Source organism: Myotis davidii, unplaced genomic scaffold, assembly GCF_000327345.1.
Source record: "Myotis davidii unplaced genomic scaffold, ASM32734v1 scaffold71, whole genome shotgun sequence".
In the NCBI taxonomy this organism is placed as follows: Eukaryota; Metazoa; Chordata; class Mammalia; order Chiroptera; family Vespertilionidae; genus Myotis; species Myotis davidii.
Genome location: NW_006283588.1, coordinates 5,320,376 through 5,333,930, shown reverse-complemented (window position 1 = coordinate 5,333,930; position 13,555 = coordinate 5,320,376). Strand labels below are relative to the sequence as shown.

The 13,555-nt window shown below is 39.8% G+C and overlaps 1 protein-coding gene across 1 annotated transcript in view; it reads left to right on the top strand.

The window, feature by feature from the left end:
- The window catches only part of TRIML1 (tripartite motif family like 1), a 7,734-nt gene extending 3,484 nt beyond the window's left edge, over positions 1-4,250 (top strand). Inside the window, exons 4-6 of the mRNA XM_006753792.1 lie at positions 1,553-1,575; positions 1,731-1,828; positions 3,700-4,250. Of these exons, the coding sequence (XP_006753855.1) occupies positions 1,553-1,575; positions 1,731-1,828; positions 3,700-4,250 (672 nt within the window). The remainder of the gene's footprint in view (positions 1-1,552; positions 1,576-1,730; positions 1,829-3,699) is intronic.
- Positions 4,251-13,555: the final 9,305 nt, after the last annotated feature.

The following is a 13,555-nucleotide window of genomic DNA, read 5'->3' as shown; positions in this document are numbered from 1 at the left end:
GTTTCTAGACCAGTGATGGCGAACCTTTTGAGCTCAGCGTGTCAGCATTTTGAAAAACCCTAACTTAATTCTGGTGCCATGTCACATATAGAAATTTTTTGATATTTGCAACCATAGTAAAACAAAGATTTATATTTTTGATATTTATTTTATATATTTAAATACCATTTAACAAAGAAAAATCAACCAAACAAATGAGTTCGCATGTCACCTCTGACATGTGTGTTATAGGTTCGCCATCACTGCCCTAGGAGCTGATCGGTAAAGATATTGCTTCGGCATACGTCTGGGATTTTTCTGCCTGAGGATTCCTCTAATATTTTTATTGTTTCCCATCTTATGTTTAAGTCCTTTATCCATTTTGAGTTTATTTTTGTGTATGGTGTAAGTTGGTGGTCTAGTTTCATTTTTTTGCATGTATCTGTTCAATTTTCCCAACACCATTTATTGAAGAGACTGTCTTGACTCCATTGTATTTTCTTGCTTCCTTTGTCAAATATTAATTGAGCATAGTGGTTTGGGTTGATTTCTGGGTTCTGTATTCTATTCCATTGGTCTATATGGACACATTAAATATCTTCACGGAGCCCTGATGAAGTTAAATACTATCATGATATGTACTATAGGCGATTTTTACCTATTAAATGGGGTTATAATAGCTCTTATTTACTAACTCAGACCTAGGGCAGTTAGGTAATTTGCCTGTCAAATAGCTAGTAGGTGGTAGAACCCCGGTATATGTGTACTGAGCCCACATTGCTCACCATTACTGCTCTACTGTTTTCCCAAGCTGCTGCCTTCTCCAGACCTCCTCAAACATAAACTATGGGAGCCAACTCCAGCTTCAGCTCTCTTTCCTGGCTGCCTCCTCAAAATGCCACTAATTTAATGTCTTCCCAACAACCCACTCTAACTATAAACACAGGTTTAGTCTCAGCTCTCACTGGCCACTTTCCTGTAGTTACCTCTGAATCCCCAAGACATTGGATAATGAAGCCAATAGTCTGGCTCCTTTGTCAGCCACAGGTTCTCTTGACGAAGTGATGATATAAAAAAAAAAGAAAGGACATGCCCTGGCTGGCATTGCTCAGTGGTTAGAGTGTTGACCTGTGCAACGAAGGGTCGTAGGTCCGATTTTGGTCAAGGGCATGTATCTGGGTTGTAGGTTAGATCCTTGCCCAGTTGGGATGTGTGCAGGAGGCAGCCAATGGATGTGACTCTCTCACATCAATCTTTCTCTCTTCCTTCTCCTCCCTCCTTTCCACTCTCTCTGAAACTCAATGGAAAAAATATCCTCAGGTGAGGATTAAAAACAAAAAGGGAAAGAACAAAGTAGTCTAGTCATTTGATAAATGTCTCATGTTCACAAGAACTCATCCCTAGAAGAAGCAAGGGATTTCTTTTCTCTGCCATATGCACTACCACTCAGGGTGTCCTAGAGCTGCAGGAAGCAGATTCTGTGAAATTTTCAAGGACTGTATCCAACATGGATTCAGTCTTTGCTGTTGATCAGAGCGCACAAATACTAACCTTCTTTCTGTTCTATCCGTAGGAGATGGAAGAAGCACTGGAAAGGTAGGTTTCCATCCTGTGTTCAGGGATGTCAGAGACAGGGATGTGGTGCTGATGAAATAGCTTGGAGACAGAGTGGGGATGAGAGTGTCCATGCTTCTGGGACAAAATGAGCAGGTCATGCTGAGGGGATGGAGTGACACTCTGCCCTCTTGTAGGAGTGAGCCACTGTTGCTTCAGTGTCCAGAGACCACCAGCACAGAGCTGAGTCTGTGCCACATCACCGGAATGAGGGAGATGCTAAGAAAATTCCACGGTAAGTCAGCCTGATTTCCGGAGTTAGCTTCAGCTTCCTCTAACAGAATATTCAGCATCTGGGTGCCAGGCTCTCAGTGAAGGCATTCTGAGCCAGCAGGGAACACCGCCAAAGGCTGGGCCACAGAGCAGCTCTATGCTGGAGAAGGCAGATACAGACGGGATTGATGTCTGTCTGGCTTTGTCTTTTAATGATTCCTGATCCTTCCTTTGTTGGTTTGTTTTCATTGTTCTGTTTTGTCCATCTCAGCCCCTTACACATACTCACACACCTCTAAAGGGGTTTCTGCATTTCCACCCCTGTCTTTGTCAGGACAAAAGCTAACACGCTTAAATCCCAGTGAGAGAACATTCAAAGAACTATTCTTTTAGAATACTCCAGCTATTTAGACTGGCTAAGAAGGAGAGAGGTCAGTGTTAGTCTCAACATTGATCTTGACAATCTGACTTTCAGAGAAAGGCCTAATCAACTTTGGACTCCATAGATATTTGATAAGTGCCTACTATGTGCCTGGTACTAGGCTGTGAGGCTCTGAGCATACTTACAATGACAACAAGATAGACTTGCCTTTGCTTTTGTAGAACTTCCAATGAAATTGTGGAGATGGATATTAATAATCACAGATATTTATTGATAATTGGAATTCGATCTATCAATAAAAGTATAAATTGTATGATAAAGGGGACCCAATCTTTTCTGGAGAGTAGGTAAAAGTAGGAGGTCTCTTCTTTTAAAAAATATATTTATTGATTTCAGAGAGGAAGGGAGAGATAGAAACATCAATGATGATTAGCTGTTTCCTGCATGCTCCACGCTGGGGATCGGTATGTGCCCTTGACCAGAATCCAACCTGGGATCCTTCAGTCCACAGGCCGACACCCTATCCACTGAGATATCAGCTAGGGCTGGAGGCCTCTTCTATAACATCCTGTCAAGAGAGTAAGAGAGGAATCTCTCACTGGTGCGCCTCACCAAAGGGTCACTGGGGTTGAACTAACTCCTATGCAGTTGCACGTAAGCATGACGTCATAAAGAATGCTCTTTAGGAATTACTATTCCAGCTCTCAGTAACTTTGTAATCTTGGTCCAGCTTCTAACCTTTATGAATCTAAGTTTTCTCCTTAATAAAAAAAATAGAAAAACAATAATGTGTGTCACGATTAAATGAGATAATGTACGGAAAATGGTTGATATCTAAGTAGGAGTTCAGTAAATGATAACTGCCTATATTTCTCTCCCACTCCAATGGACGAACCAGAAGCAACCCTGGCTGAAGCAAATACAAATGACAAAGGGTACATCACCCTGTGTGGATAAATAGTTCTGAGTGCTCAGACTGTCTTGTGAACAAACAACTTCCATTCCATTACCAGAGATTCCTCTCTCCCTCTCAGACAGGCCAAATAACACTTTCCACACAACCATCTTCTGTTTCCTTTTAGAAATGCATCCTCTCTTTTGTGAAACAGTAAAAGGGCTCAGAGACTATTTTCTCAAAAAAAAAAAAAAATCCCCACCATGCTCACCTAAGTTATATTTTTAAAAAGTAGGACTGAACACTAAGAATTTAATTTACATTCCACATACATGGAGGGGGCTTTCAAGAATACAAATGAGTCCTAACTGGTTTGCTCAGTGGATAGAGTATTGGCCCGCTGACTGAAGAGTCCCAGGTTTGATTCCAGTCAAGGGCATGTACCGTGGTTGTGGGCTCAAACCCCAGTAGCGGGTGTACAGGAGGCAGCTGATTGATGTTTCTCGCTCATCAATGTTTCTATCTCTCTATTCCTTTCCCTTCCCCTCTCTAAAAATAAATACAAATATTTTTAAAGAGAATACAAGTGAGCATTCATTCTTTACTCCTTTTGCAGCAGATATAACTCTGGATCCAGACACAGCCAATGCCTACCTTGTCTTGTCCGAGGATCTGAAAAGTGTGAGATATGGAGGTATCCGACAGAAGCTACCTGACAACCCAGAGAGATTTGACCAGTCTGCAACTGTGTTGGGTGCTCAGAGCTTCACCTGCGGGAGACACTACTGGGAGGTGGAAGTCGGAAACAAGACGGAGTGGGAAGTGGGCATCTGTAAGGACTCCGTAAGCAGAAAGGGGAATCTCCCCAAGCCCCCCGGAGACCTCTTCTCACTTATCGGCTTAAAAATTGGAGATGATTATAGCCTTTGGGTCTCATCACCTTTGAAAGGTCAACATGTCAGAGAGCCTGTGCAAAAGGTCGGTGTGTTCTTAGACTATGAGTCTGGACACATAGCATTCTACAATGTGACAGATGAGTCTCTCATCTACAGCTTCCCTCCGGACTCCTTCGAAGAGGCACTCAGACCTATATTTTCTCCTTGCCTCCCAAATGAAGGGACGAACACAGGCCCCCTTACCATCTGCTCACTGAATAGCTATGTCTGAGGGAGATGCCGCTGAGTCTCTCTGAGAATGAGGTCTAAGACCAACAGATGACTGTTAATTAAGATGACAAATGAGTTGATAGTATTAACATCAGGTGACCTAAAAGTAAAGCTCCCCACCCCAAAGAGTTTCCATTAACTTGAACCTACAATGAACAGCCAAATTGGACAATCGACTTCTAACACAAATAGGAGAAAGCCAACCCTATTCCGTGTCTTTAACTAAATTTATCATCTAGACCAGCCCATATTTGTGCCGATCACGAAACATGTAGAATTAGAATTAGCCCCTATTACCTTGAATCCCACGGCCATAGGCCAGTTTTATAAATATATATCATTTTTTTCAAGTGTATTTATTTATTTGATGCTAAAACACTGCTGTTTGAATGTGTCTTTGTTCCATGTGCAGAGTTCTTATACTGCAATCCTAACCCCTCCAGATGCACGGGTCCTCCCTTCCACGGGTGATGAGAGGGGCACATGGCACAGCCTCCTCTGAAAAGTCACTTTTTTTCCCCATCCCATGGGGCCTGGAGCACTCTTGCTCAGGGACGGTTCAGAATGCTGCAAATATGTGTATGACTATCACTGTATCATTCATGCTTCCATAATCACAAAATGCTGAAACATCTGCTAACACGTTCAGAGATGACAGAGCAAAGTTTCTACTCAATAAATCTATCAATGCTGTGGGTGCCAAGTTACCTTATTAAGTTTTATGTAAGGTTATTTTCTGTGCTTTTGCTATTTGCAGAAGCCTTTTTACAAAATTTTATTGAATTTATTCAGGTGAGATTGGTTAATAAAATTATACAGGTTTCAAATGTACATGACATATTTTAATTATAACTATAATTTTTGTTTTTTTGCTTAATCCCTTCACCTTTTTCACTTAGCTCCACACCCCACCAACTCCTCTGACAGTTATCAGTCCGTTCTCTTTAAGTATATTTCTATTTTATTTGTTAGTTTATTTTGTTCATTAGATTCCCCATATGAGTGAAGTCATATGGTACTTGTCTTTCTCTGATTGGCTTTTTCACTTAGCAAAATGCTCTCCAGGACCATTCATGCTGTCACAAAGGGTAAGATTTCCTCCTTTTTTAAAACCAAGTAGTATTCCATTGTGTCAATGTACCAAAGCTTTTTTATCCACTCATCTACTGATGGGCACCTGGGCTGCTTCCAAATCTTGGATATTGTAAATAATACTGCAATGAACATAAAGGTACATATATTCTTTTAAAATAATGTTTTGGGTTTCCTCGGATATATTCCCAGAAGTGCAATTGCTGGATCAGAAAGCAGTTCCATATTTAAATTTTCGAGGTAACTCCACACTGATTTCCATAGTAGCTGCACCAATCTGCATTCCCACCTACAGTGCACAAGGATTCCCTTTTCTCCACATCCTTGCCAACATGTATTTTGAAAATTAAATATCACTTATTAGATATTTTTTGAAAATATGACTTTTTAAATCCCTAAATATATAAACATGTACCTTCTAAGAATTAGTGCCTTTTGTTAAATTACATTTATCATATCAAAAATTCACATTCAATAAATGGTATTATTTAATGATATTTAATAAATGTTTTTTATTAAAAATTTCTCAGTTAGGGTTGTAATGTTCTTTAGTCCTCCAGGAATAATACAGGATCATTCAGGAACTGTAATTGTCTTAAAAAACATAATTTAAAAAAAATATATTTTTATTGCTTTCAGAGAGAAAGAGAGGGAGAGATAGAAATCTCAATGAGAGAGAAATGTTGATCGGCTGCCTTCTGCATGACCCCCCCCCCCCCCCCCCACAGGCGACACCCCCCCCGCGCACACTCTTTTGCTGGCCTTGGGTATGTGCCCTTGACCAGAATCAAACCTGGGACCCTTCAGTCCACAAGCCGACACTCTGAGCCAAAACAGCCAAGGCATTGAAAAATACAATTTTTAATGGGAGTAATATTTTATTTTCTGAGTTCCCCTGACTTATTTAATTATTCCCCTAGGGTGGGAAATTTAGCTTATTTTCCATTTGTAGCCACCATAAGCAACACTGATGAATGACATGAAGATAAAGTTTTGGGTGTATTTATAATTATCCCTCAAGTCTACCTCCTTCGGGCAGAGCAGTTTCTTGTGGATCCCGCGGGCATGTGTTTGTAGTTGTGCATCTGCCCACAAGTTTTCTGCTCCACAGGTAGTCCAAAAGGTTTTACTCCCTGGCCTTCCCACAGCGAAGATACGGAAGCACAGCTTGGAGACACGAAAGAACATGTTTTCCTCTGCCCTACAGTCTTGCCGGCAGCACTGCATTTTTTCCAGAAAAATCTCTCTGAGAGCAACGGGGGAGTAGTGCTTGGGCTTTGAAATCAAACAGTCCTTGGTCTGAACACTTACCTTCACAAAATAACTGTTTCAGCTTTCACAAGTTATTTCAACTCTCCGAGCCTTGATTTCCTCTTCTCAAAAACTGTGAAAAATACCTACGTGTGATGATTATGTGAGAACACAGAAAACAGTGGATTCGTGTGCATGACGATTTGTTACTTCTCTCCTGCCCCACCTTAGAGACTGCGCTTTACAAATTTTTAGGGACCAAAAAGCCATAGAATGCTTATGAAGAATATAGAAAACATAGGCAACAAAATCTCCAAAAGATTTCCAAAGTCGTAATTATTTTACTGGTATAGGAAAAGTATTAACACAAAATTTAGTTGGAGAGAAAAAAACCTTTATGGATCATTTTCTTATCTTTCATGGAAATTCTTTTGATCTTCACACTTGTGAGCAGCTCATTGCCTAATAAAAAATAAATACAATAGCCGAAGCCGGTTTGGCTCAGTGGATGGAGCGTCGGCCTGCGGACTGAGGGGTCCCAGGTTCGATTCCGGTCGAGGGCATGTACCTGGGTTGCGGGCGCATCCCCAGTAGGAGATGTGCAGGAGGCAGCTGATCGATGTTTCTCTCTCATCGATGTTTCTGACTATCTCTCTCCCTTCCTCTCTGTAAAAATTCAATAAAATATATATAAAAAAAATTTAAAAAAAAAATAAATACAATAAGTAGGAGATAGATAAAAATGAAAACTTCTAATGTGGTAACCTCACTGTCATTCCTCTATCTTGGTGATCTCACACCATGCACTCTGCCGGCACTCTAAGTGCTCTCTCTAGCGGAATGACGATGCAGCCTTACTAACTTCTGTTGGCTCGGCTGGTGGTGCTCAAGTAGACTGGGGGACTGAGCTATTCGCCCCATCAGCCTTTGGGTGGGGCCTGGGTGGTCACCACCAGCTGTGAACCTCTTTCTCCCTTTAAAACCTTATAAATCGTATTAGATGTGGGCCACAATACGAGACAGAAGGGAAAGCACTGACCCCTAGCCCCCACCATCGGCGACTATCATATCTATCTATCATCTATCTATCTATCTATCTATCTATCTATCTATATCTATCTCTACCCATTTATCATCTATCTGATATATTACACAGGATGTACTAGTATAGCTTTCTTATTGACAGCAGCACAGAACCACGTTTTGTGAGGCCTAAAGCTTATGCAGCCCAGCTGGTGTAGCTCAGTTGTTTGGAGCATCATCCTTGCACCAAGAGGTCTCAGGTTTGATTCTCGGTCAGGGCACATGCCTGGGTCACAGGCTCCAGTAGGGAGCGTGCAGGAGGCAGCTGATGGATGTTTCTCTCTCATCGATGTTTTTATCTCCCTCCCTAGTACTTCCTCTCTAAATTCAATTAAAACAAACAAAAAACATGTTCAAGCTTATGCAAATGAGGAGAGTCATCTTTAAGAAAAATAATTAAAAATTACAAATTTTAACCTTAGGTCAGCATTTATAGGGTCTCAAACAATTAAGGGGCCTGATACTTGTTTAGTTTTGCGGTATATCTGCATATGGGTTAGCCAGATGCAAGGTGAGGTGATAAGGCAGTAAAACCAGAACTCTAGGTTCAAATCTTGGCTCCACCCCTAACTCTATGGCACTGGGCAAGGTGCTTAATCTTCGTATCTCAGTTCCTTCATTGGTAAAATGTGGTTGAAGATAACACAGATTCATGGATTGTTGCAGCACATGACATAACACTTGCACTTAGAACACCACTTAATTTAAGGTTAACTGCTCAACAGATGTTAAATATTAATAGCTTTAGCAACAACATGAGCAGGACTCTGCATTTTTGTATGCTGTCTTCTGTGGTATTTTCCACGGTGCTGACCATGAACTTATATGGAGTTCAGAAATACAGCCTCTCTCAGTCTTGCTCTTGCCCTCATGTCCTGGTTTCCATCCTTGATGGAAACTCTACCTCCAGTTTTGCGATGGCCCCAAAGCACAATGCTGATCCTTCTGAGTTCCTAATTCTAATCCTCACTCCTTATCTCTTAGGATGTTTTCCTAAAAATTCTTGAGCATTTCAAATATTGCCTTTTATTCGACTCAATGACTCTTTTTCTTCTTCCTTTAGCATATAGCTAAAGAACGGTTATACTCAGTTAAATTTTTATTAGACATTTTAAAGAGTAAATGTTATATGTGTTGTCTTTTTTGAGGTGTCAGAAATGTTTGCTAAAACAGTCATCCAAACTTCCGTCCAAACTTCTCTTCTCCCTCTTCCCCTGGGTACAGCCTTGGCCAGCTCCCTTCCCCAATTCCCCTTATAAACAGTGGTGTGCAGCAGCATGCTTATGGTTAGAAGTGGTGTGGTGGGAGTACATACATCAACCAGTCTACAAACATTTTAAATCAGCTCTCTACCCTGTAGAGACCTAGTTGTTGAACAATTATCAGCATTTCACCTCATAAAATTTCTACACATTTACTGGTAATCCTCTCTGGTAACTGCTTCTGGGCATACCCAGATTAACATAAAAGGGGAGAGGAGAAAATATAAAAATCAGTTTGGGACATGTTGAGACAGTGGGTAGAAATCTTGAGACCCTTCAAGATCATCAAAATAAAATTGCTTTCTCCAGTAAGAAAATTATCACTAGCCAAAGCTAAGTCTTTGCCCTCAGGAACTAAAGCATAGGATATTCATTTTTAGTAGAAATAACTCCATAGATTGAGGTAGCAAAGCTTTTCTGGTGTGGTGGTCCCCAATACCTTCCACCTCAGACCTAGTTTCCAGGCTCTTGGTCTACAAGTATTTCACTGAGGTGGGAATTCTTTTTTCCTTAAACTGTATTTTGCACTTTCCTCACTTCACTTATCATCACAGGCCAAACGTTTCTCAATTTCCTTCTATTTCTGAATTTTTACCCCTTCTTTGCTGCTCTTGAAATTCTCCAGGAATTTTTTTAAGCTAACCTGTACATGTCAATTCATGAAATGTGCTGTCTTTTTATATACATGTATCTCCCTAAGTCTTTTGCCAACTGCTCTGGCCCTTTAACTCTTTCTTAATTCCTGCAACCTGATACACTGAGTAACACAGAAAATTGAAAGGCTTGACTTATGAGCAATAGTTAAAGATGCTCCTCCTCCTCCAAAGCTGCTGTCTGTGTGTGTGTGTGTGTGTGTGTGTGTGTGTGTCCAGAGTGGGATTTGGCTGCTGTTTGTTTTTTTATACCAGGACATCCCTGACATTGCTCAAATTAGGCTCCTTTCCTTTTGTTCTACCCTTGAGTCATTTTCTTTCTTTTTTAAAAAAATATATTTTTATTGATTTCAAAGAGAAAGGGAGAGGGAGGGAGAGATAAAAACATTAATGATGAGAGAGAATCATTGATCAACTGCCTCCTGCACACCAGCTACTGGGGATCAAGCGTGCAACTTGGACCTGTGCCCCAACCAGGGATCAAACTGTGACCACCTGGTTCATAGGTTGGTGCTCAACCCACTGAGCCATGCCAGCTGGGCCCTTGAGTCTTTTTCTCAACCCTTGTGATGCACAGACTAATTTTAACAAGTGTGTGTGTGTGTGTGTGTGTGTGTGTGTGTGTGAGAGAGAGAGAGAGAGAGAGAGAGAGAAAGAAAGAGATATTTCTCTTCTTTCCACAAATGGATGTATATGAAAATACTGGATATTCATGTCTACATGGTAAAAACCAGAGTCTTTGGCAGATTATTTGATCCTCTCATTTATATACCCCCTTCTTCAGCTTATTCGACTTATTTTTTATTAGCTCCCTGAGACTTGAGAGTATTTGGGAGTAAGACCATTCCTCTAGCCTCTGAGCTGGTAAAAAAGCTTGTTAGAATGGCTGCCTTTTCTCCATGTATCTTCTTAAATTTGAGTTTCTCCGGGGTGTATGTTGCAGACTTTTAAGTCATCCTCCAAAGATGGAGGGTAGAGGGAATGAAAAGCCCTCCAGTTCTGGGAAAATAAGTTAAAAGGGCCTGAATTATCTGTATTATGTCGCCTAATAAGACCATGTAAATATGTTTAAAAATGCCTAATTATACATTTAAATTCACTTTTTGTAAAAAAATAAATACAGATACAGTCGCATATATTCCCTCTCTATGCCATATCCCAAACTAAGACGACTATTTGGGGTTGTATTTAAAGTCTAATGGCAACATCCTCTATTACTATTTAGCTTTGCCTGTAGAACAGAACATGCATTATACATACAAAGGGAAGGATGATAAAAGTAAAGTTTGTACAAGCCTATGAAACCTTTGTACTTTTTTCCAGTATTGGAGTACTGTTTAACCATGGGCCATTCCATCCACTTCTTTGCAATGAGATGTCTACCAATAGGTTAGGAGGAAGCTTTGCTGTAAGTCAGGTAGTTAATTTATTGATGGATGTATTTTAAAGTGCTTTATAGCATATGATTTGTAAGCTAATTTAGAATAAAAATGCAGTGAAATTTGGTTCTTAATGACACCTTTTATAACCCAATGTTGGCCGCCTTTCAAGACTCATCTTCTGTACACATATGTATATACAATTGATATACAAATAGCTGAAAAGAGCAAGCTTCCTTGTCTAACAAAGAATCCCATCAAGCAGATGGTTGCTCTTGACTCCATCCTTGACATATAAGTTGTTTCCCGCTGTCCTTAGCAGGATTGCTTTGAGAAAGGAAATGTATTGCAATACAATGATAATAGCAATAACAATGAAAGCAAATCATTATAGCACTTACTTTTTGCTCGGGACTGTCCTAAATACTTAACTACAAGTACTCATTTTATCCTCATAATGAACCAGAGAAATAGTAGTTACCATTATTACCTCCTATTTCCTGGTGAGAAAGTAAAGTACAGAGAGTTTGAGTAACTTGACCAGGCTCACAGAGCCAACAAGTGGTAGAGATAAAATTTGAACCTAGGTGGTCTGGCCCATGTGTGCAATTTTTAACTGTTATTTTAGTTACAGAATAAAATAAATCCTTCACATACTGAATATACAAAGCTGTATTTATTAATTCTTCAGGAACTGGATGAGTAATTAGATTATTTTGTTATTAGTGCCTATAGGGGAGAGGCTAAGGATAAGTCTTTAAAACAAAGAATCTGCCGTAACCGGTTTGGCTCAGTGGATAGAGCATCAGCCTGTGGACTGAAAGGCCCTGGGTTCGATTCCAGTCAAGGGCATGTACCTTGGTTGTGGGCACATCTCCAGTAGGAAGTGTGCAGGAGGCAGTTGATCGATGTTTCTCTCTCATCGATGTTTCTAACTATCTCTCTTCCTTCCTTTCTGTAAAAAATCAATAAAAAAATATTTAAAAAAAATAAGAAGAATCCGTGGAAGACACAGGATCTCCTTAATAGTTTCTGAGTTCTCTGCTGCTGGAAGCAGATTCCATGTCATATACCTCGTCTCTACCACAGTTACCTTTTACTTTATGGACAATTTCTTGACTCTGCTTTGGGGGGTCAGAACCTTACCCTTTTCCTGGAAGCTTGGTCCTCTGGGGACTGTACTGTGGTTTTTACCCAGTGGGTGATCACCAGGGCTCAGTGCTTAGAGAAGCAAGCTCACTGAGAGATGCTGAGCCACTGCTTTCAACCTTCTTTGATGTGTTTATGAGGTCAAGGCAAAGAGAACACCTTTGACTTGAAGGATTTTTTATGCATATGTATTTTCTCTGTAATAAGATTATACTCTTTTGGATAATGTGTCCCAGGTGGAAAATAATTTCTCCCATTTATGAAACATTTATTATAGGCCAAGTACTGTGCATAATATTTACACTGCTATTGAAAATTTAAAGACATCGCCCAATGCCACACACTTAAGGGAACTGGATACATACCCAGCTCTGCTAACACCAAAGCCTATTTTTTAACTACCAGACTATATTATTCTTGAATAGAAATTAGTTAGGTGAAGGTCCAGTTTGTTAAATGGAGCATTTGACTTTGAGTGACACTGAGGTACATGAATGTAGAAAGAACAGTGAATCCTTTGGCTGTTAGAGACAGAAAGTCAGTTCTTTTGACAAGTTGGGGCTGGAGGAAGTATTTTTAAAACAATTGTCATATACATAATAACTGAAGTTGTAAGACAGCGCCATTCTATTTTAGTGAAGACTGAAGATCAAGAACATAGGGTCAAGTACTGAGATTTAGAAAAAAATAATCAGTTTAGCTTAAAAAAAAAAAAAAACAACAACCCAGCAGACCAGAAGAATGGAAGAGTTTCAAATAAGGGTCTATTGAAATTTCATTTGAATCGAGGTAAGTCATTGAAATATTGGACCACTTTACTATTTTATTGTATTCAATTCATTCATAGATAATTTCCATGAGGAAAAAAAATAGGTGGGAAGAAATAAGATGTTATAATAGATTCATTTTTTTTTCTTTTCTTCCCATGTTTAAGTTCCCTTCTTTTCTTTCTCTTTTCTGCATTTGGTTGACCAACTCAGGTAAGACAAATGTACTTTACTACTGGGGGCACAAAATTTAAGATCTTAAAATGACAGCAAAATTTAGTTATAAAACAAACTATTATAGTAAAATGTCATGTTCTTGATTATTAAGTAACCAGCGGATACCACTGACATTTCAAGCCAAAGGTCAGAACTCTGGATCCTGAAACAAGCAATAGTTTCTCAATAGGGCTGAGGATTTGCCCATTGGCAGATGGAAATGTCCATCAGAATGTTCTTGACCAACTGGCATAATCAGATAAGGTGTCAACATTTTGGTAAACTCAAAATGGATAAAGGACTTAAATGTACGACAGGAAACCATAAAAATTCTAGAAGAATCCAAAGGCAACAAAATCTCAGACATATGCCGAAGCTATTTCTTCACTGATACAGCTCCTAGGACACTTGAAACTAAAGAGAAAATGAACAAATGGGACTACATCAAAAAAAA